At 41.7% G+C, this 25,161-nt stretch overlaps 1 protein-coding gene across 2 annotated transcripts in view; it reads right to left on the reverse strand.

Annotated features, from left to right (window-relative positions):
- Positions 1-25,161, reverse strand: part of WRN (WRN RecQ like helicase) — a 202,259-nt gene that overhangs the window by 141,105 nt on the left and 35,993 nt on the right. For both annotated transcript variants that reach the window (XM_075862190.1, XM_075862182.1), the window contains 6 exons: positions 13,174-13,242; positions 10,863-11,004; positions 9,743-9,818; positions 8,357-8,424; positions 3,560-3,668; positions 195-263 (listed from right to left, as the gene is read on the reverse strand). In XM_075862190.1, coding sequence (XP_075718305.1) covers positions 195-263; positions 3,560-3,668; positions 8,357-8,424; positions 9,743-9,818; positions 10,863-11,004; positions 13,174-13,242 — 533 coding nt within the window. The remainder of the gene's footprint in view (positions 1-194; positions 264-3,559; positions 3,669-8,356; positions 8,425-9,742; positions 9,819-10,862; positions 11,005-13,173; positions 13,243-25,161) is intronic.

Below are 25,161 nucleotides of genomic sequence, written 5' to 3' on the forward strand. Positions count from 1 at the left end.
GAAAAGATCACGCAGCCCGTAACTTAAAATGGCCTTGTTATGTGATTGAGGCCTACAAGTGATTCCCAATTGTTCCCTCTCTTTACTGAACCGTTTTGGTGCCAGTATTTAGCACACATCATCATACAATGGGCAATTGCAGAAATATTCTCATTGCCAATGTGAGTGGATTTTAATAAAATTCAAAGTCTTACCCTTTTACATCATGGAGGATGTTTTTGGACTGCGCGGACCCAAGGAAACAGGCAGGAATGTTTGACATCCTGATGTTAAAAGAAGAAACATATGTCACTCGAAGGTAATTCTAATTAATAGAACTTGTGCAGGAGACTCTTCGGGCATCGCACGGTTGCCTTGGCAACTTTAACGCCCAGCATGCTCTCTGCTACTCTCCAAACCATATTTCAAATTAGGCGGGAGAACGGAATCATGGGCACACTTTAAATTAGATACAATTTGGGTAAGCGGGTAAGCAAAGGGCAGTCACACGTAGGTTTCTCCCCAGCGTAATAGTTTTATTTTTAACCCTTTACTGAATCTAAGAATCTGTATCTGTGCATAGTTGGAAATATTTGAAGGGTCATCAACTAAAAAAAATAAAACACATTCGGATGAATGAGCAGTCATTCCTGTGATGCCTATGGTAAGATTTGTTCTTACACCTGCAGACTTCTCTTCAGAGTGCCTCATGGGATTCATAAGCATAGAGTGCGACACATGTAGCACAGCACACTCGTTTTCTGGCCCTTAGCCACACCCCCTGGGTGCAGAAGACTAAAATAAGCCTGTTACATTAATGATGAATATAATAGAGCAGGAGGGAAAAAAATTCTGTATAACTTAGATTTTATTCATTTAAATCCCGTGTGTTAAAAATCCAGTGGGCGGTCCTAACTGGTGATTGACATATCTCTGTACACACACTCATTCAGGGAAGGCTGTCAATCACCGATTAGAACCACTGGTCTCCTAAGCCCAGAATGAGAAGAGATTTTAATGAATACATTTAGAAGTTATACTGAATCTTTTCCCACAAGATGATCAATCTGCTCAACTTCTCCTGCTTTATGACACGCTGCCTGCAAGATTGCATGATCAACGTGACAGGTTTGTTTTAAGAATGTAAATATGGTAAGAGAATAAGTGTAGTACGTGGATGAGCTTACTGCATAGATATGGTACCAGAATCATGCCTACAGAATAGATATGGTAAAAGAACCAGAAATGGTTGGCAGGCTGCACTTTTCCTCGCCCGCAGCAGTAAAGAAAAAAAGAAAAGAAAGGAACACCAAGTGCATATGCCTATGCATTGTACTGTATTCCCAATGTGGGTTGCTATTGGAAACAGTCAACAGATGGATTTCTAATATTGAAGCTGAGCTCCCATAATGTAGTAGCAAAGTTATTATTCTCTATTTCAAATCACTGTAAAGTGCCTGGTGCCAAGACTAAACTTTATAGAATACAAATTAACAAAGCAAGCTGACATTCAGCCAGCAAAGAATGCTGGGAGATATTAGTTTATAAGCCTGCAGAATAGTGTATGTTATTTTGGACTAGAATACAAGATTCATTGGGGGAAAAATTGTGTTGCAAATTGCGACTTTTGGCCTTTTTACATAAAAAAAAAAAGAAGCTTCCCAGAGGGGGACGGGGCAACAGTGACCCCGCAAATTTATTACAATTTACGCCAGAAAACTGCCATAAATTATAGTGGAAATCTACGCCAACTCCTAGCTGGCATAGAATTCCCTCTGAGGGGTGTAGCTAGATAGCTAATTATACCTTGTCCATATAGATCGGACAACCCCCCCATTCCCATCGGACAATAAAAATAAAAAAAGTAAACTCACCGCCACGCTCTTCGACCCTCCGGGTCCCCTCAGCATGCTGCGGATCTTACAACGTAGGGACGCTGGGCAGCGGCATGACATTGTATGTGATGCAGAAGTAAGGACTTTTTATGAGCCGTGGCACGCTGAGGGAGCGTGAAGGGACCGGAGGGGGGAAGTGAAGAGGAATGGCGAGGGGAGTATACATTTTTTATTTTAATCTCTGAAAGGGGGGAATGGATGGCGCACGGCCGTGGTCCTTGTTCCACAATTGTGGCGCATGGCCAGCCGAAAAACATGACACATTTATTACGTTTGAAACCCTCATTGTATTTACAAAGTTATTCAACTTATTATGTAAATTGAGTGAACTGAGGGAAGTCCTGCTGTGATTGGTGCTGGAGGAAGAGATGGAGGCAACACTAGTGGAAGATGGGGGCACAGCGGTGGCTGGGGGAACTGCTATGATTACTGTGGGGAGAGGGGGTGCCAGTTTGGGGTAAAGGGGGTACACTGCTTTGACTACTGGAGGGGAGGGATAGTATTTCTGTCAAAGATTCTCGTTAAACATGGAGAAATAAAGTAAAATTCTTTTAATCCATCATCTGTTAAACTATAAAGTTTTAGGGTATGTTCACACGATAGCAGGCATTTACGGCTGAAATGACAGCCTGTTTTCAGAAGAAAACAGCTGCGTCGTTTCAGCCGTAAATGCTCCTCCTCGTAATATACAAGGCGTCTGTGACGCTCGTATATCTTGAGCTGCTCTTCAGTGAGTTCAATGAAGAACGGCTCAAATTACGTTGCAAAGAAGTGCCCTGCACTTCTTTGCCGAGGCTGTCATTTTACGCGTCGTCGTTTGACAGCTGTCAAACGACGACGCGTAAATGACAGGTCGTCTGCACAATACGTCGGCAAACCCATTCAAATGAATGGGTAGATGTTTGCCGACGTATTGTAGCCCTATTTTCAGACGTAAAACGAGGCATAATACGCCTCGTTTACGTCTGAAAATAGGTCGTGTGAACCCAGCCTTATAATCCAGCATGTGTTTTCAGAAAAACAAAAATAAGTTATAGTAGCAGACTGTGTTAACATTTTATATTAGGTTGCCTTCTTTTCTTTAACATTTATTTATTAGGTTTCACAAACAAAAAACAATCCAACCAAGCATCTTTAGGTAAGAGACCTCGTGAGCTTCTTTAAGGAATTCAGATAAGATATAGACTACCGATCCCTAACACATGCCAGCCAGAAAACCTCATGTCTACCCTTTGCTTAAATCCCCCTATTATTTATGCCTCATGCCATATGATTCACATGGGAGTTCTACCACTGGCGATCCAAGTTCGTATTAGGCCGATTAGAATTCCCCTAATTCAGTTAAACTCAATATGGGAATACACCTAAAAATTCTACGAGTGTCAACGAGAGTTCCAAGTACCTTGCTTCCATTCAGATCGGGTTAACTTCGACATTTCTTTGGAGTTACATTCTAACCCATAGGTTCCAATCCAGCTCACAAAGGTACTCTTCCCTCACAATTTATTATTTGCCTCCATGTAGGTTCACTTTCTATAACCATATGATAATCCAGAATATTTATTAACCCAGCACAGATTAGATCCCATCTTTGCCAGATTAAAGGAATTTACCGTTCTTGACTATTTCCCACAGCTGGACATAGGATCGATGGAGGCAAAACATTACTATAAGGTGACACTTACTCAAGCTGTAAAACCTGGTCTTCCATAAGTGAAATAAGTGGTGAGATGACAATCCCAATGCAGGAGGTGTAGACTGGAGCAAACTGATAGCAAAGACTCTTTCCGTAACCTTAAAAATAATAAAAAGAAAACATTTATAATTCTAAGGCTATGTTCACACGGAGTATTTTGCAGGCGGAATTTCTGAGGTCAGAGGCGGAAACGCCCGAAGATAGGGCATGTCGCTTCTTTCTGCCGCGTGGTGGTTTACCGCTCGCGGGAGAAAACCGCCCCCGCCTCCCATTGAAATCAACAGGAGGCATTTTCGGGCCGTTTTTGACGAGTTTTTTGGAACGGTTTTCGCGTCAAAAAACTGTGTGTGAACTTAGCCTCATACTGCCTCATTTTGTAACCAGCTGTACCTTAACCCCTTAACGACCAGGCCGATTTTGGCCTTAATGACTAAGCATTCTTTTTTATTTTTCTCATCTTCGCATTCCAAGAGTTATAACGCTTTTATTTTTCCGTCAACATAGGCGTATGAGGGCTTGTTTTTTGCAGGACGAGTTGTGTTTTTCAATGGCACCATTTTTTGTGCATATTTTATATTGATTAACTTTCATTAACTTTTTGGGGGGAAGGGAATTGAAAACAAAGGCTATTCCTGCATTGTTTTTCGCGTTTTAAATTTACGCCGTTCACTATGCGGCATAAATACCATGTTCCATTTATTCTATGGGTCGGTACGATTACGACGATACCACATATGTTTAGGTTTTTTATGTTTTACTACATATGCACAATAAAAACCTTTTAAACAAAAATAATACATTCTTGCATTACCGCATTCCAAGAGCCATAACTGTATTATTTTTCCGTTGATATTGCCATACGAGGGCTTGTTTTTTGCGGGACAAGGTGTAATTTTCATTGTTACTATTTTGAGGTGCATGGGACTTATTGATTAACTTTTAATGTATTTTTTTGCTGGGGGAATAAAGAAAAAAAGTGATTTTGACGTTGTTTTTAGTACTGCGTTCAGTATACCGTTGTATTAACGTGTTAACTTTATTCTTTGTGCTGTTACGATCGCAGCAATACCATATATGTGTACTTTTCATCTTTGTTTTAACACTTATTAAAACCACTTTTTATGGAAAAAAATAGTTTTATTTTTACTGTTCACGTTTTTTTATATATTTAAAAAAACTTTGTTTGACTGTTTTTAATAATTTTTTTTTAGTCCCACTAGGGGACTTCATCATGCGATCTTCTGATCGCAGATATAATGCTTTGGTATACTTAGCATACCAAAGAATTATTGCCTGTCAGTGTGAAACGGACAGGCAATCTATTAGGCCATGCCTCCGGAACGGCCTAATAGGCATACAGCCAGGGCAGGCCTGAGGGTCTTTGTTAGACACCGGCTGCCATGGCAACCCGTTGGCGGCCGGAGATCGCATTCGCGGGCCGCCGATGGGTGACAGAGCTCCCTCCCTCCCTCTGTCAATAGATTTAAATGCCGCGGTCGCTAATGACTGCGGCATTTAATGGGTTAAACGGCTGAGATTGTAGGTTTCTTCAATCTCGGCAGTTGCAGCTGGAGCCCGGCTGTCAGTCATAGCCGGGCTCCCGTGGCGATCATGCGGCCAAAGCTTCTGTGCCCGCACGATCTCCATCACGTACATGCATGTGGGAATGCGCGAACAGGCTGCATTCCCCGACATGCATGTACGTGAAAATGCGGGAAGGGGTTTTAAAGATAAAGGTCATACCTGCCACCTAAACGCCTGTTTACATGTAAAATCGCTCCTTTGGAGCCAGGGTAAAGGGTTTTCTCCTGGCCAGGTTAGGAGCATTATAGGCAGCAATGTCTTTTGTAAATGTAATTTTTGCCGTAAGTGGTATTTTAAAAGCTTGTGCAACCGATTATACATACACTGTAGAGCTCTGTAACATTAGTCCTCTCCGTCACCCTGGATAGCTGTGAGGGGAGAGTGAAGAGGGCTACACGAACGTGAAAAAAATGTCAGTCAACAACGAATCAGCTGTCAGTTTTTCAATGTGTCTCAAAATTTGAATCTATTTCCTGGCCGGCTGACCCGTTTTAACCGCCATTTGCCACTCGTTTTTCATTGTCGTTAAAAAAAAAAATGGATGAATTTAGATCGTTAGGGTTTTTTTTGTCACAAACCCCTGAAAACATCACAGTGCCCATATAGATAGTGACGCAATACAACTGTAGATATAGATAGTGCCACATTGCCCACATAGATAGTGACAGTGCGCACATAGTGTCACAGTTCTCTCTGCAGAAAATGCCCACATAGTACCACACACAGTGCCCATGTAGATCGCACCAGTGTAGTGCCAATATAATGCCACAGTGCCCATGTAGATCGTGCCACTCCCCCTGTATATAGCACCACACCCCCTGTATATAGTGGCCAGTAAATAGCGCCACCCCCTGTGAATAGCAACATCCCCCCTGCAGATAGCGCCACCCCCCCACCACTAAATGGCACCCCATTTCTGTAAATAACACCACTGTAGCTCCCTGTAGGAGCAGAATCCCTCTGGCTGAAGATTCCGCTCCTAGAGGAAGTCCTGATGTCTCTGTCCATGTATGGACAGTGATGCCAGGGGTTAACTCTAAAAGCGGAATCCGGGGATTCTGCTCCAGGAGTAGCCCCTGGCGTCACTGTCCATATATGGATAGCGACACCAGGGGCATCTCCAGTAGCGGAATCCCCGGCATAGAGCGATTTGACACAGGGGATTCCGCTCCAAAAGAGAGCCGCTGACAACATTGTCCATATATGGATAGTGACCCCAGGGGCTTCTCCAGTAGCGGAATCCTCGGCCAGAGTGTCGGCCGGAGATCCCGCTCATAGAGAGAGCCACGAACATCACTGTCCAAATGGACAGTGGCGTCAGGGGCTCTCTCTACAAGCGGAATCCCCGGCCAGTGCGATCTACAGTGCTGGCCGGGGATTCCAATGCTTGAGGGAGCTTAGGTGGCGCAATCTACAGAGGGTTGTGGGTGGCACTATCTACAGTGGGGGATGTATTCCGGGGCTCTCAAAGCCCCGGTCGACATGAGAGTGCAGCATTGCTCCCACTGAAGCAGCACTGCACTCATTAACCCCCTTCAAGGCTGTCAACATCTATACACGTGCGAACTGCACGGGCTATCAGAAGTTAGAACGTATATAGCAGTATGGCAGTCGTGAAGGGGTTAAGGTTGAGCAATCTAGATCAACATTTAAAAGGTAGTTTTTGAGTTTTTCGCCGATTTTTTTTTTTACTGCATTCACACTATGCAATGCTCATTAAAATTGCTCTGAAGAAAGCAAATCGTGACAATAATTAGTCAGCATTAACAGGCCGTTATTTCAAAACCTCTTCCTGGGATTATCCTATAACCCAGATAAAAAAAATAATTTACATTTGGTTTTTCCTTTTTCTGCCAGCCTAGTCTTACTGGAATCTCCCGCTAAGCGCAAGGAGACGAGACAAGAGTAGTTTAACCCGTTAGTGACCAGCCCATCGTGTTTCTACGTCGGTCACTAACAGGCCTTATTCCGATGCCATAGACTTTTTACGCCGCGGCATCGGAATAAGTAAACAGAGCAGGGAACTGTCAAATCTCCCTGCTTTCAGCTGCCAGAGGCAGCTGAGGGCTGGGAGCGTCCCTGGTCTGCCGGGTGAGATCGCTATTAGTATCGATCTCACCCGTTTAACCCCTCAGATCCTCGCATCTGAGTGGTTTTGGAGAGAGGGAGGGAGCTCTAATAAAGGCCCCCAGGTCTGCCTGTAATGAATGCCTGCTAGGGCATTCCGGAGGCATGACCTTGCATATGCATGTCCGTGTTAAACGGACAGGCAGTAATACACTGCAATACAAAAGTATTGCAGTGTATTATAAATGCGATCACAGAATCGCATATTATAGTCCCCTAGTAGGACTAGTAAAAAAGTTAAAAAAATGTTGAATAAAGTTAATTTAAAAAAAAATGTGAAAAAAAATGAAAAACCCAGCTTTTCCCCTTACAAAATGCTTTACTATTAAAAAAACAAAATAAAGTTAAAAAGTTACACATATTTGGTATCGCCGCGTCCGTAACGACCCCGACTATAAATCTATTACATTATTTAACCCGCACGGTGAACGCCGTAAAAAATGTAATAAAAAACTATGGAAAAATTGCTGTTTTCTGTGAATACTGACTTAAAAAAAATGTGATAAAAAGTGATCAAAAAGTTGCATCTACTCCAAAATGGTACCAATAAAAACTACAAGTCTTCCCGCAAAAAAAAATCCCTCATACAACCGCATCGGCGAAAAAATAAAAACGTTACGGCTCTTCAAATATGGAGACACAAAAACAAATAATTACTGTGTAAAAGTAGTAAAACATACAAAAACCATACAAATTTGGTATCGTTGCAATCGTAACAACCAGCTGAATAAAGTTATTGTGTTATTTATATCACACGGTAAACGGCGTAATCAATAAATAATATGTCCCCCAAAACGGTGCTATTAAAAAATACAACTTGTCCCACAAAAAACAAGACGTTATACAGCTATGTCGACGCAAAAATAAAAAGCTTATAGCTCTTGGAATGCGACGATGAAAAAACGTAAAAAATGGCTTGGTCATTAAGGTTTAAAATAGGCTGGTCATTAAGGGGTTAAGGGGCTGTATAAGATTAGAAAAGATAACAGTACATCTCTTATCCATGGACTGTCTGGTATTGCAAACAAACCCCATTCACCCCATATAAAACCTGTCCACAAGAATGATCAGTTACCTGTCGCCATGACTACAAGGTTGTCTCGCCTTTCTTTTAAAATGGAATGGATAACTTTCCATTGAACCCTGGAAAATAGAGAGAAATAAGCCTGATATAATAATTATCCAACATTATTAAACAGCAAAGCTCATACATTATCGCATCAAATCTGTACAGTTCAACGCATGCACAAACGCACTGACCCGAGGACAATGTAGTCACATGTCCACATGGATTTGACATCACATTTTCCACTGTGTGAATGGTATTTTCAAAGGAAGTTCCTTTCAGTGTGGATTTTTGGCCTTGTGGACTCTACTATTTGTGATTAAAGGGATATTCCGATCATAACAAATTATCACCTATCCAATGGATAGGTAAATCGCTGCTAGGACCATTGGGACCCCCACGATGGCCGGAAGCTCAGTAGCTTCGGTCAGCGCCATAGACTTTCACCTTCTCCTGGCTGCGGTCTAGCAGCTGGGGGACGGGATATCCCTGTTCTGTTGATCTGTGTTGGTTCTAAAAGTCAGACCACCACCCATCTAGCAGTTATCACCTATCCAGTGGACAGGTGATAATTTATTATAACCGAAATACACCTTTAAAAACTATAATAAAAGTTGATCCCTTTGTTTTCACTTTGACATTAAACAGTCTTTTTCGATTGATCAGTTTCAAAAAACTAATTTGCTAAAACTACCCACACAGATTGAATCAGATCTGTTCCTTTTAAAAGGGAATTTACAAATCAAATTTTCTAAAACACTTTGATAGAAAAGTAAAATTCAACTTGGATTTATATTAATTTTATGGGAAATTCTTGACTAAACATCTATCCAAATGGTTATCTTAAAAAGCATCTCCATCTCCTAACTTTGGGAAAAACGCAGCAATTTACGCACCATTTTCTGCCGCAAAAACTGCAGGAAATGGTGTGTTTTTGCCGTAGCGGAAAGCCATTGACTTTCAACAGAATTTCTGGAGAAATTTACCACAGCAATTCCGTTGTGTGTGGACCAGCCGTTACAGTTTCTGTTTTTCTTGAATTAAAAGGGAAGATGAGCTGAGTCAATGGCAATTAGAAGATGGCAATGGGAGAAATTTGAGGAATAGATACAGTATATATTTAGGAATTGATGATCATTTGCCAAAAGGCGGAGATTCAACTTACAGAGCATCCAAAAAGAGCGTAGGCAGCAGAAGGAATGATGCCAGAGGGAAACTGTAAATTCACGTGAATGGGTTAGCTCAAAAAAAAAAAATGAACTGTAAATTGGTGATATTCTGATAGAATTGTCACAAGAACTCATGCTGTGTGTTTTGCATTTTGGTTTTCCTTCTGTGTGTGTTTTTTGTTGATTTCTTGTTTGCTTTTGTAAATCATTTCTAAGTTATACTTACGGCTTAAAATTTGAATGGCCAAAATACGTTTTCAGGCAGGATATTTGATGCACATTCGGTTCAGGAACAGATGGATCTTCCCAGAAAATGGAAAAAGAAAAGAAATAAATGAATGTGGTCAAAACATTTCTTATGTGATTTCAAATTCATACCACTAGTGAGATCTTTTAGGGTCAGTTCACATAGAGTTTTTTTTACATGTTTTTGACTGGGCGTTGTACAGAGGAGTGTATGACGCTGACCAATCAGTGACCAATCAGCGTCATACACTTCTCATTGTTCCAGCCCATTGTTCCAGTGTGATTGTGCAGTGAAAGAAGCTGGGCTGGAACAATGAGTGTGTGACGCTGATTTGTCACTGATTGGTCAGCGTCATACACTCCTCTGCACAACGCCCAGTTGGTCAAAAGTAAAAACACGCCCAGTTGTCTATTAAGAAACGAATTAGCATAAATCTAAAATTGCTCATAACTTGCTCAAAAACGATAGTTTTTGCAAATAAAAACCACTGTTATCTACATTACAGCGCCGATCACATTATGTAGGACATAGGGCACTTATAATGTGATGACAGAGCCCCTTTAAATGGAAAAGGGGAGCATAGAGGACATATTTTATATCTTTCTTACCTGAATATATTAATAATAAAAAGAACGGTGCAAAGTGTTAAAGGGATGTCTCATTCAAGCCTTGTAGATTCCCCCTCCCTGCCCTGAATAGTAGTCACAGCAGAACTTTCCTTAATAATAGTCACAATAGTTCCCTTCCTCCTCTCCAGTACTCACCCCCCTTTAACAGGCCTCCCTGCCCCCAGTAGTTACAGCCCCCAGTAGTTACAGCACCCACACTTGCAGGTCCGATAGCAGATATGTCCAGAGATCAGTTAACAGAGCTAGAGGAAGCTGCACTTAGGCTTTCCCTGATGAGACAACTTCTTTAAAAGGTTTCAAAGTACAATATAGCTAAAAATACAGCCAAAACAACGAATTACCAAAAGAGACATTTTTTTACCCAACTCAATTTCATAGGATGTGACTGCAGCAGAAGTCCATTTAAATTCTATAGAGATATATAAAATAGTCTGAGGAGAAAAAAAAAGCTTTTATATAGTAGTTCATACCCCAATCATCTTCCTCCTCCTCTTCTATACCTTCATCTTCTTCCTCATCCACAGCGTTACTGTCTACTTTACTATTGGCTGCAAGCATTTGTGGAGAGTTTGTGGTGAATGATTCTGGGCTTTTATCCAGGACCTCCAAGGACTAATAATAATACATTTTAAAAAAAGGAATCAATGATGGAATGAATATCAGTTTATCCTTTATGACCAGATCAAAAACAATGTGGTGACAAATAAAAGGCAAAATAAAATTTAAAAAGAATGAAAAATATGAATCATAGGTTTATACGGGTTTTTAAGATAATGCAAGATAATGCAATCAACTGCTGTTTTTATGTGTTAACTGATCAAGCAAGTAAACACGTATATCAGACTGCACCTCAAATATAAATGGAATACTTTTATTACAATATTACATGGTACAAAAACAGAAGGAATTTAAAAACAAATAAAATGCACAACCATGTGCCGTCCCAGCTCCAGTTACGGCACATGGACAAATCCCTCATGGAGAAGGAAATACAAATAGTTATAAGTTATGAACCATCAATAAGAGCCCGCATATTCTGAAACAAATATATATTGGGGGGCCAATCCCCTTGCACAACCTGGAAGCTCAGAACAATGAACATATCCTATGCAATAAAAGGGGAGCAAACATACAATGGATAGAACAATATATGTGATCTCACAAAAAGATTTTTGTCCGGACGCAGGAAAGTCGGTTCAAAACTCTGACTCCATGAGTTAAAATGGACTACAAAATATGGCAAACAATAAATAACTACATAAACAAAGAAATATACTGAAGGAGAATAGTTTTTTCTTTATCTCTCTTTTTAACCCCTTAATGACCAGCCTATTTTAGACCTTAATGACCAAGGTATTTTTTACGTTTTTCCATCGTCTCATTCAAAGAGCTATAACTTTTTTATTTTTGCGTCGACATAGCTGTATAAGGTCTTGTTTTTGCAGGACAAGTTGTAATTTTTAATGGCACCATTTTTGGGTACATAGAATTTATTGATTAACTTTTATTAACTTTTTTGGGGAAATAGAAAAAAACCTGCAATTTCACCACTTTTTTGCGTCCTAAATCTACGCCGTTTACCGTGTGGTATAAATAACAAAATAACTTTATTCAGTGGGTTGTTGCGATTGCAACGATACCAAATTTGTATAGTTTTTGTATGTTTTACTACTTTTACACAGTAAAAACACTTTTCTTTCAAAATTATTTGTTTTGGTGTCTCCATATTTGAAGAGCCATAACGTTTTTATTGTTCTGCCGATGCAGTTGTAGGAGGGATTTTGTTTTTGCGGGACGACTTGTAGTTTTTATTGGTACCAGTTTGGAGTAGATGTGACTTTTTGATCACTTTTTATCACATTTTTTTTTAAGGCAGGATTAAAAGAAAACAGCAATTTTTGAATTGTTTTTTATTTTATTTTTTACAACGTTCACCGTGTGGGTTAAATGATGTAATAACTTTATATTTGGGGTCGCTATGGATGTGGCGATACCAAATATGTGTAACGTTTTCACTTTATTTAGTTTTCTTAATAATAAAGCAGTTTGTAAGGGGGAAAAAGTGTGTTTTTAATTTTACTCACTTTTTTTTACTTTTTATTAAACTTTTTTTTTCACTTTTTTACTAGTTCCACTAGGGGACTTCACTATGCGATCACCTGATCGCATTTATAATACACTGCAATACTTTTGTATTGCAGTGTATTACTGCCTGTCTGTGCAAAACGGACAAGCATCTGCTAGGCCATGCCTCTGGCATGACCTAGCAGGCATTCGCTACAGGCAGACCTGGGGGCCTTTATTAGGCCCCCCGGCTGCCATAGAAGACACCGACACTCGGTGATCTTATCGCCGGGTGTCGGTGGGAGAGAGAGGGAGCTCCCTCCCTCTCTCCAAAACCACTCAGATGCAGCGCACGCTATTGAGCGCCGCATCTGAGGGGTTAAACGGGTGAGATCGATACTGATATCGATCTGACACGTTCGAGCAGGGACGCCCCCAGCCCTCAGCTACTACCTCTGGCAGCTGAGAGCAGGGAGATTAAATGGCTCCCTGCTCGGTTTATTTATTCCGATGCAGCGCCGTAAAAAGGCTATTGCATCGGAATAAAGCCCGTTAGTGGTCGCCGTAAAAACACTATGGGCCGGTCACTAACAGGTTAAGAAAGTTTAGAAAAACAAATGCAGAAAATGCATTGTTGTGATATTTGGGTCTATCCATTGGTTAAACACATAAAGACAGCACCCCGTCACTGAAGGGAGAACAAATAAAACCTCCTACCTTCAGCATCTCAGTCTCCAATTCTTCATCACTATCAAATACACAACACGGTTCAGGTTCGACATCATCCTGGTTATATAATAAACATAATATATGATTCTGGTGAACAAATGTGAAGTTTCTGTGTTTGGAGATTAGAGTTTATTTAAAAAAAAAAAAAAAAGATTATAATAAAAAAATGACAAGATGGAAAACAGAGGAATAAGCGCAAATTGCACCCAATTTATCAAAATGGCACACAGTATGATCAATTTGTCACACTTCTCTAGGCACGTTAGATGCTTTTCTCTTCCTTATGTCCCCTAATGGGTTGTGTAAAAAATTACGTAGATCTTAAAAAAAACATTGGTGCATTTTACAACTCCTAAACAACGTCAATTTTTCTAGCTGCTTATCAAAATGTAGGAGTAAAAAAAATGTAAAAAACACATGATACAAAAAGGCACAAACCACGTTCCTCACTTTTGTGGTGAAATCTGCAAAATAATTCTATTTTATTTTGCTATTTAGAGGTTTCTGAATGTTTTGGCAAAAAAACAAAAAAAGTGCATAATATATAGTGCAGAAGAATAAAGCTACTACTGTGGGGTGTGGCAGAGTTTAAGGGTTAATAGATTAAATGAAACCTTTAATAATCACATTTTAAGGGATGTAAAAAAAGAAAAATGATGACAAATGTTGTTTTATGGCATACTAGTACACCTAAAGTGGCAAAAAAAATGTGAACAGATATTGTGTGGGCTCTGCTCTCAAGTCTTCTTAGTGTATGTTCACACGCGGAGTCAAAAAAGTCTGAAAATACGGGAAACCAGCTCCTGATTTTCAGACTTTTTTTACGGCCGTTTTTGGAACTTTTTTCAATAGCGTCTATGAAAAACGGCTACAAAAACGTCCCAAGAAGTGACCTGCACTCTTTTTCGCGGCTGTTTTTAAAGACACCCGCGTAAAAATGGCCCGTCGGAACAGAACGCCATTTTTCCCATTGAGATCAATGGGCAGATGTTTGGAGGCGTTCTGCTTTCGATTTTTCGACCGTTGTTCTGTGTGAACATACCCTTATGCCGCAATCCATTTTATTTTCCTCTTCGTAAATCTCCCCTATGCTACATTAGTTTGACAAGCTGTTAAATACGTATTTCTTAGCTACATCAGTATTTGGAAAACTCTGGTAACAACCAAGCAATAAGGGGGAAAAAAAAAAAAAAAAAGAAAAACATAAAAACAAAACCCATAAAAACTTGTACAATCTTTTTTTTTTTTTTTCTACAAATAGGATTGCATAGCAAGATATTTGAATCTTAACCCCTTAGTGATCAGGCCTGAAAGTGCCTTAATGACCAAGTCAGATTTTGGAAATCTGGTATGTGTAACTTTATCAGAGAAAAACTTTGCAATAGTTTTGCATATCCAAGTAAGGCCTTACTTACACAAACGTGTTAAACGGCCGTGGGTCGGCCGTTGAAACAGCGGCCGCCCCGCGGACCTATGTAATTCAAAGTGGCCGTTCACACAGCCGTTGTTTCAACGGACCATGTGAAGGGGCCGTGGAAAAATAGGAAATGTCTGTTCTTTAACGCATCACGCATCCCTCCATAGACTCTCAACTATGGGGGATGCGTGACATCGCGTCCCGCAGCGCTGAGCACGGAAGCACCTGCAGCTTTTCATATCCGAGATGCGCAGCGCTCGTGTAAATAAAGCCTAATTCTGACATTGCTTTTTCGTCACGACTTTATTTAGGTGGTAAAAGTAGACTGACACATTTGCGTAAATTAAAAAAAAATACAAAAATGAATGACATTTTGTGAAAATTTACATTTTTCACTATTTTGAACTGCAATATGTCACATTTATACATACATTCGGTATACTGTTTTTTATTAAATATATATTTCCATGTCTATTTTAGCAGCACTTTTGAAAGAAAAAAAACAAACAATTAAGCAATTTAGGAGACTTATACAATTTTATAATAACTATATATTTTGGAGTACATTTTGTTTTCCTGCACCAAGCCAGGTTTTCAGAGTTGTCAGAATAATGGGAACCCCCAAAAAGATCCCATTTTTAAAACGACACCCCTTAAGGTATTTATTCAAGATGTTGTAAGTATTTCGACCCCATAGTTTTTTTTGTAAGAATTCATGCAAAGGAGGTGCAAAACAATATATTTTTTTTTTAATTTTTCACAAGTGTGTCTTTTTAAAGACCGACTTCTTGGTAAAGTGAACATGAGAAATAAGAAACACACCCCAAATACTCCCATTCTGGCCCTAATGCCCTGCCTGGACACACGGCAAGGCCCAAAAGGGAGGGATTATCCGGTGGCTTTCAGGACATATTTTGCTTGAAAATGCTTTAGGCCCCAATGCTTGGAGAGGATTTGAGGCGTCAGAACGATAGAAATCCCCCATAAATGACCCCATTTAGAAAACTATACCCCTTAAGGTAATCTAGGGATGTAGCGATACACAACGCAAAAAGGAGGAATTAAAGGGAATAGTCTCAGATAATATGGGTATATATTGTAAAATATTGCCTTCTTATCTGGGGGGGGGGGGGGCATACAGAAGAAAAATGACACTATTATCTCAGGGAGGTATGTGCCAAAAATGCTTTGGAGGGTCTATATGACTAGGTCTTGCGAACAAAGAAGTTGACCCACATTTGTGTCACTCTGATGCCGTTTTGAACAGCATTCTGGTCTGATATGTAACAAATTATAGCAGAAAAAATAAGGCTCTGTTCATATCTGCGTTGGGGTCCCGCTCTGAGCAATAGCGTACTTCCAGTAAAACGACGGGTCCGGTACACAAAAGAGACAAACGGAAACCACGGGCAACGACTCCGTCACCATTGAAATCAATGGTGATGAAAACGGAAACCTCTGGTTTCCATCAGTGTCAGTTTGTGTCTGCTCAAGGTCCCGTTCTGACAGGAACCTCCAACGCGGATGTGAACAGAGCCTAATCTGTACTGGAGTGAAGGGCAATATATACAAATTGAGGTAGATGTATCCAACTATGCAGCAAACTTGAGTTTGTTCACAAAATGAAAAAACACCTGTAAGCCCTTATTCACACGACAGGGATTCCCGGCCGGGTAACGGCCGTTCATAAAACGGCTGTCACCCAGCTGCAGTAGGAACAATAGACCCCTAATGGGGCTATTCACACGACCGATTTTTTGACGGGCCGGGAAAACCGGCCGTCAAAAAATGGGACATGCCCTACCGGAATGTGTCACGAGTGACGGCCGTGTCTACCGTCGCTCGCTCTCTCCTCACAGCGCAGAATTCATGTGAGGAGGAGTTTATACCATTCGGACGAATGGCTGTACGCTGGAGGTAAGTTTCTACACTGTGTGGCAGGGCCCGGGTGTACAGCAGGTGGAAGGGAGGACTGCGCTGGCTACCTTCCCCTGCTTGTTTTAAAAGCGCCCTGGACCGGCGACACCTCCCATGGCCGATGGTGCCGCTAGCAGCTGCTGCGACTGCTGTAGCGACGCCACTATAGCAGAGCAGGGAGGTATCTCCCCGCTCTGCTATGTGCTAGCATCACTTTAGCTCCCTGAAGGAGCGGAATCCCCGTGTGTTCGGGGATTCCGCTCCAGGACAGAGCGCTTGATGTCTCTGTCCATATCTGGAAAGTGATATCAGGGGAAACTCCTGAAGCCGAATCCCCGAACACTGTGACCGGGGATTCCACACCAGGCGAAGGCAGTAACGTTCAGTGTCCATAAATGGACACAGACGACAGGGGCTTTTCCTGTAGTGGAATCACCGGCCACATGGGGATTCCCCTTCAGGAGTTGCAGCTGATGTCACTGTCCAGATATGCCCGGCCCGGAACGGATGCAAAACGAATGCAAACCGGCCTGGAAAAACAGTCAATTTTATCGGCCGACACTCGGGCTCGGTCGGGACCCTGTCGTGTGAATAAAGCTTAAGGCTGTCATGACAAGTTATTTTTCATAGTGACTGGTCCTACAACGTCTCTTTAGCTCCATCAATCCCTATAGAAGGGACGAATATGCCGAGCGACGGGGTACTCAGGCACCTGCCAGTCAAGATAGGAACAGCAATGTGCAGAAAGCAAACCGTTCACCTAAAGGATATATAAAAAGGCAGTCTCCAAAACCATCTATAGGAACAGTAAAGGATCACTAGTCCCCAAAATAATGTCAGTAATTCTACAAGTATTGTTGGGGGTAAGAGATCCAACAAAAACCCAAACAAAACTGTAATAAAGCCCACAGTGTACTGATAAAGAACAGCTCGATTATTAGCGATCCTCCAAATAAAAAAAGATGATGCCCGTATCACCATACAGTAATATGAATGGAAATAGCAGCTTTGTGTGGCAGGACATAGTCACAAGAACAGTCAAAATTAAAAAAATTGTGGATGTGGGCTTTTGTACTGGACAATTAATTCCAGGACTTGAACACCCACAAATAAATAAAAAAAATATATAAAAAGGGGTAAAATTTGCCTCACGTTGTGATTTTTTTTTTACTGTAATCTACAACCTCTCCCAAAACATGTCATCGCTACCTGGAAAGCCCACAAACTAAAAAGAAAATATAAAAAAATTGACTCCCTAAAAAGACCCCCATCCCCTTTTTCTTTGGTGATAATATTAGTAATTGTAAACTGTATGATAGGTTTCGAAACAAGGGGTAGTTGCAAAGGGCTGGTTTTGATGGACACATGGGGCAATAAAAGCGGGTATCCCTGCTCCTGCCATGCTTGCTACATACCCGGCAGCTTTTTTGGGTCTCTGTGGAAGGTAAAAAGTGACGTTCTGAAAGTCTGCAAACATCATCAGATTCGCAGGATTGTGTAGGTATAGTGGAGTCAAAAAGGAGACGCTCAATGACCTTCTCCTGAAATTTAAAAAAAAGTGAGCGTTCCCTGGGCCAAAACTATTATAGGTAGCATTCTGAATTGGGTAGATGGTACCTTTTTGTACCAGGCCTTATTTTTGCCCTTCACCACATAAGGTTGAAGCACCTGGTCGGAAAGGTCTACAGCCCCCATATATTTGTTCTAGTCTGTTACACAGACCGGTTTCTGCTTTGCAGTGGTAGCCCCCCTCTCTCTAATTGTCACAGTGGACACCATGTAGACATCCATCCTGTCTGTCCACTACACTGCAAGTAATTCCTCACTGGCAAGGGCCATGGCTGTTCCTTTTCCCAAACGCCTGGACACCAACTGTTGTGGGACTTCCACTCTGTTCTTCCGTACTGTCCCGCAGGCCCCTGTATTTGCAGCATGGAGGGCTTTATAAAGGGCAGGGCTTGTATAAGAGTTGTCTGTATAGACGTGGTACCCCTTGTGCAGAAATGGCTCCATTAGGTTCCACACTGTTTTGCCAGAGATGCCAATAGTTTCTGGGCAGCCTGGGGTATGAATTTGGCGGTCCCTGCCTTCATATATTTTAAAACCGCAGGTGTAACCCCATATCTGGCTCGTTTGGAAGGGATGAAAAAAAAAAAAGACAGCCTTTAAAACTCACGAGCAATCCATCTAGAGAAGTTTTTGTCAAGGGTGTACAAATTTAGAAATAAATCATTTAGAAGGGTGATGGCTTTAATTTATTAAGCCGATCATAGGCTGGGTCTCTTCTTGGGGGAGACTTGGGAATTGTCTGTAAAATGCATGAACCGGATTAGGGCCCCATAGCCGTTTCTGGACATCACTGCTGCAAATACAGGGGTAGCGTGGACAGCACTAGAAGGCCAGTAGGACCGGACAGATGTTGTTTTTTAACCAAACCAATATTGAGGGCAATGCCTAAATTTTTTTTATTTCTGGGACACTTATGGGGTTCCACATTCTTGAATATATAGATGAAGGCTTTTGCAGAACAAATTGCCTAGCATAAAGATTAGTCTGCTGGACTATCAATTCTAGGACCGTATCACATACAAATAAATGAAAAAAATCATAGGGGGTAAAATTTTGGACACCAACATTAATTCCTGGAGTCGCTTCAATTTGGGGTACTAGGGGGGAAAATGATAGTGCAGAATCCCACATCACGGGAAGGACAAACACTATGCCCTGCACTTGACACCTCGACAGTGACTGCTGTATCTACCACCATTGTTCTATGGGGTTCAGCTGTAGAATTGGAATTGTCTCACTTTCAGAACTGTCGGGGCATAGCAAGGTGTAGGCGTGAGAGAAAGGGTAACGAGTCGGCAACTTGCAGTGACCGCTGTGATTTAACGAATCACAGCGATCACATGGCCAGAGACCACTTGTTATGGTCTCTGGTTGTTGCTCGGAGCCCAAAGATCCCTTCAGTATCTGAGAAAATCGAGCTTTAGTTGATTGCTTCGGCGCTACATTAGGCTAAAGCGCTGCCGTGAAAAGGCGGCACCTTAGACTAAGGCCCCTTAGTCAACGCAGTGGAAAGGCGTATTGGTGGTCACTAAGGGGTTAAAGAGGCTCTGTCACCAGATTTTGCAGCCCCTATCTGCTATTGCAGCAGATAGGCGCTGCAATGTAGATTACAGTAACGTTTTTATTTTTAAAAAACGAGCATTTTTGGCCAAGTTATGACCATTTTCGTATTTATGCAAATGAGGCTTGCAAAAGTACAACTGGGCGTGTTGAAAAGTAAAAGTACAACTGGGCGTGTATTATGTGCGTACATCGGGGTGTGTTTACTACTTTTACTAGCTGGCCGTTCTGCTGAGAAGTATCATCCACTTCTCTTCAGAACGCCCAGCTTCTGACAGTGCAGATCTGTGACGTCACTCACAGGTCCTGCATCGTGTCGGCACCAGAGGCTACAGTTGATTCTGCAGCAGCATCAGCATTTGCAGGTAAGTAGCTACATCGACTTACCTGCAAACGCCGATGCTGCTGCAGAATCATCTGTAGCCTCTGGTGCCGACACGATGCAGGACCTGTGAGTGACGTCACAGCGTGATCTCTCGAGAACACGGCTGTGTCTGCACTGCCAGAAGCTGGGCGTTCTGAAGAGAAGTGGATGACACTTCTATACACAACGCCCAGCTAGTAAAAGTAGTAAACACGCCCCGATGTACGCACATAATACACGCCCAGTTGTACTTTTACTTTTCAACACGCCAAGTTGTACTTTTGCAAGCCTCATTTGCATAAATACGAAAATGGTCATATCTTGGCCAAAAATGCTCGTTTTTTAAAAATAAAAACGTTACTGTAATCTACATTGCAGCGCCGATCTGCTGCAATAGCAGATAGGGGTTGCAAAATCTGGTGACAGAGCCTCTTTAAAGGCAACCTGTCAGCATTTTAAGGTCTCAAAACTGATGACTGAGTGATTTACAGTTAGGCTCAGAATTATTTGGACAATGACACGTTTTGGCATTTTAGCTGTTTAACAAAACATATTGAATATACAGTTATATAATCAATATGGGCTTAACGTGCAGACTCTTAGCTTTAATTTTAGGGTATTCACATCCTAATTTGAGGAAGGGTTTGGGAATTACAGCTCTTAAATATGTAGCTTCCTCTTTTTCAAGGGATCAAAAGTAATTGGACAATTATCTCAAAAGCTATTTAATGGGCTGCATGGGCTATTCCCTCGTTAACCCATCATCAATTAACCCCTTCCCGCAAATGGGTGTTACTGTACGTCTTTTTTAGCGGTGAGTTCCCGCAACTGTTCACGCTTCATCTTCAGCGGGTGTCGGCTGTAATGTGCAGTTGACATCCCACTGCAACAGCGGCATTTAAGTAATTGACACAGAGGGAGGGGGCTCCCTCTGTATCCCCGTGAAAAATTGCGGGGTGCCGATGGTTGCTATGGCAACCAGGAAGCCTAGCAACGGCTTCCAGGTTGCCAGGTACGGAAGCCTATTAGGTCCTGCCCAAGGCAGGACGTAATAGGCTTAACTGTCAGTTGTAAAATGACAGTTACAATACACTGCACTACATAAGTAGTGCAGTGTATTGTACCGGGGATCAGAAGATCAGATCTTCAAGTCCCCTAGTAAGTGGGGAAAAAAAAGTGGAAAAAAATTGAAAAAAATAAAGTTTTCGCTACATAAATAAGTAAACGTTTTACGTAATAAAAACAATAAATCACCCTGTTCCACTGACCAAGTCCTTTATAATTAGAAAAAAAACTAATAAAAAAACTATACATATTAGGTATCGCTGCGTTCGTATCGGCCGGACCTATAAAAATAACACTGTAAAAAAATACAATAAAAAACAATGGCAGAATGTCCTTTTTTGGTCACGTTGTTTCCCAAAAAATTTAACAAAAAAAGTGATCAAAAAGTCGCAAGTACCCCAAAAAGTACCAATAAAACTAGTTTGTCACGCAAAAAACAAGCCCTCCCAAAGCTCCGTCGACAAAAAATTAAAAAAAAAGTTATGGCTCTCAGGATATGGTGACACTAAAACATTATTTTATTTAGAAAAAACTTTTTTATTGTGTAAAAGTAGTAAAACATATAAAAAGTATATCAATTTGGTTTTGCCATAATCGTATCGAACCGCAGAATAAAGCAAACATGTTGTTTATACTGAACAGAGAATGCCGTTAAAAATGTATAAAAAATTAATTGCGAGAATTTCTGTTTTTTGGTCTCCTCACCTCCAAAAAAATATTGAATAAAAACTGATCAAAAAATAAATAAAAATCGCATGTACCCCAAAATGATACTAATAAAAACTACAGCTCTTCCCATGAAAATCAAGCACTCACACAGCTCGTCAACGGAAAAATAAAAAAGTTACGACTCTCGGAACGCAATAATGTAAAACGACGGCCCAGACTAATTTATATGTGCAGCAGTTCTTCACCTAAAACCCCACGGCATCATTTGCAGCCCCCACTGGTAGACCCTGTAAATGCAGCGGAAACTATGACATTTTGGGGTCTGTGTTACGTATGGGGATAGTGATGAAGTTCTTTGATTAGGCAATGCTGGAGTGTGGATGTTTTGTAAAATACCACGGACACCATGTATAACTGCGACTCTTACACCCAAAAATCCGGCCTGAGCATAAAGAATTGGTTCAAAGTGTACGTCACTATCCATGGATCATCTTATTATTAATTTACCCCATTATTACATCATCCTATTATGACCTGATGCACTCCGCACAGCTTACATATACCCTGATACACTCCGCACAGCTTACATATACCCTGATACACTCCGCACAGCTTACATATACCCTGATGAACTCCTCCCAGCTTACATATGCCCTGATGTACTCCGCCCAGCTTACATATGCCCTGATGTACTCCGCCCAGTTTACATATGCCCTGATGCACTCCGCCCAGCTTACATATGCCCTGATGCACTCCGCCCAGCTTACATATACCCTGATGTACTCCGCCCAGCTTACATATACCCTGATACACTCCACCCAGCTTACATATACCCTGATGTACTCTGGCCAGCTTACAAATACCCTGAAGTTTCCCCCCACAGCTTACATATACCCTGATGTACTCTGGCCAGCTTACAAATACCCTGAAGTTTCCCCCCACAGCTTACATATACCCTGATGTACTTGGCACAGCTTACATATACCCTGATGTACTCGGCACAGCTTACATATACCCTGATGTACTCGGCACAGCTTACATATACCCTGATGTACTCGGCACAGCTTACATATACCCTGATGTACTCGGCACAGCTTACATATACCCTGATGTACTCGGCACAGCTTACATATACCCTGATGTACTCGGCACAGCTTACATATACCCTGATGTACTCGGCACAGCTTACATATACCCTGATGTACTCGGCACAGATTACATATACCCTGATGTACTCGGCACAGCTTACATATACCCTGATGTACTCCGCCCAGCTTACATATGCCCTGATGTACTCCGCCCAGCTTACATATGCCCTGATGTACTCCGCCCAGCTTACATATGCCCTGATGTACTCCGCCCAGCTTACATATGCCCTGATGTACTCCGCCCAGCTTACATATGCCCTGATGTACTCCGCCCAGCTTACATATGCCCTGATGTACTCCGCCCAGCTTACATATGCCCTGATGTACTCCGCCCAGCTTACATATGCCCTGATGTACTCCGCCCAGCTTACATATGCCCTGATGTACTCCGCCCAGCTTACATATGCCCTGATGTACTCCGCCCAGCTTACATATACCCTGATGTACTCCGCCCAGCTTACATATACCCTGATATACCCTGATGCACTCCGCCCAGGTTACATATACCCTGATGTACTCTGCACAGATTACATATGCCCCCACATTATAAGCTGAAATACCAGTAAAACAGCAAGCAAAATCTGTGCTTCAAAAGCCAAATGGTGGTCCAACTGAGCCTGGCAGTGTGCGCAAACCGCAATTTATGACCACATATGGGGTATTACTGTATTCTGGAGAACCCACTTAACAATTTATGGGATGTGTGTCTACGGTGGTACAAGCTTGGCACAACACATTGGGCACTGAAATGGCATATCTGTGGAAAACAGCAATTTTCAATCTACAACATCTATTGTGTACTCATTTTTGCAAAACACTTGTGCGGTCAAAATGCTCACTACACCCCTAGATAAATTCTTTGAGGGATTCCACTGTACTGGTAACTTAGCTCAATGCAACATGGTGTCAAAAACGAATCTTGTAAAATCTCCACTCCAAATACTAAATGGCGCTCCTTCCCTTTAGAGCCTTGCTGTGTGTCCAAATAGCAGTTTATGACCATGTGTGGGGTATTGCCTTAGGCCCCATGCACACGACCGTGCCCGCAATCACGGCCCGCGATTGCGGGCACGGCTGGCCGCTGACTGACAGCCGCATTTTCGGGCCGTGCTCCCATACAAAGTATGGGAGCGCGGCCCGCAAAATGCGAAAGAACGGACATGTTCCATAATTCCCAAAACATTTCCACGGCACTGACACCCTTCCGTAGTGCTACGGAAAGGTGTCAGTGTTCAATGAAAGTGAATGGCTCCGTTTTTGCGGACCGCAATTGCGGTCCGCAAAAACGGAGGTTTTTTACGGTTGTGTGCATGGGGCCTTACTCTATAGAGAATGCTTTACGAACGGTGAGGTGCTTTTCTCCTATAGTCGTAGTAAAAATGCAAAATTTTAGGCTAGAACTACATCTTTTCGCAAAAAAAAAAAAAAAGTAATTTTTTAATTTTCACAACCCAATTCTAATAAATTCAGCAAAAACCTGTGTGGTCAAAATGCTCACTACACCCCTATATTAATTCCTCAAGGGGTGTAGTTTACCAAATGGAGTCACATTTCAGGGGTTCTTACTGTACTGGCACCTCAGGGGCTTTGTAAATGCCACATGGCGCCCAGGAATCAATCCTGCAAAATCTGCACTCCAACTGCCAAATGGTGCTCCTTCCCTTGTATCCTGCCGTGTATCCAAACAGCAGTTTATGACCACGTGTGGGGTATTTTCCTATTCTGAAGAAGTTGCTTTACAAATGTTGGAGTGATTTTTCTCCTTTATTTGTTGAGAAAATGAAAAATTTTGAACTAATGCTACGTCTTATTGGAAATTAATGTCATTTTTAATTTTCACTGCCCATTTCTAGTAAAATCTATGAGACACATGTGGGGTCAAAATGCTCACTACACCTCTAGATGAATTCCTCAATGGGTGTAGTTTTCCAAGTGGAGTCACTTTTGGATAGTTTCCACTGTACTGCTACCTAAGGGGCTTTGCAAAAGCGACATGGAGCAGAAAAACCAATCCAGCAAAATCTGCTCTCCAAAAGCCAAATGGCGCGCCTTCCCTTCTGAGCCCTGATGTGTATTCATACAGTAGTTTATGACCACATATGGGGTATTTCCGTACTCTGGAGAAGTCGCTTTACAAATGTTGGGGGTCTTTTTCTCCTTTTTTTGTTGAGAAAATGAAACATTTTGACCTAAAGCTCTGTCTTAGTGGAAAAAAATTTTATTTTTCATTTTCACTGCCCAATTCTAATGAAATCTATGAAACACAT

The sequence above is a fragment of the Rhinoderma darwinii genome, chromosome 1 (assembly GCF_050947455.1).
Source record: "Rhinoderma darwinii isolate aRhiDar2 chromosome 1, aRhiDar2.hap1, whole genome shotgun sequence".
NCBI classification, from domain to species: Eukaryota; Metazoa; Chordata; class Amphibia; order Anura; family Rhinodermatidae; genus Rhinoderma; species Rhinoderma darwinii.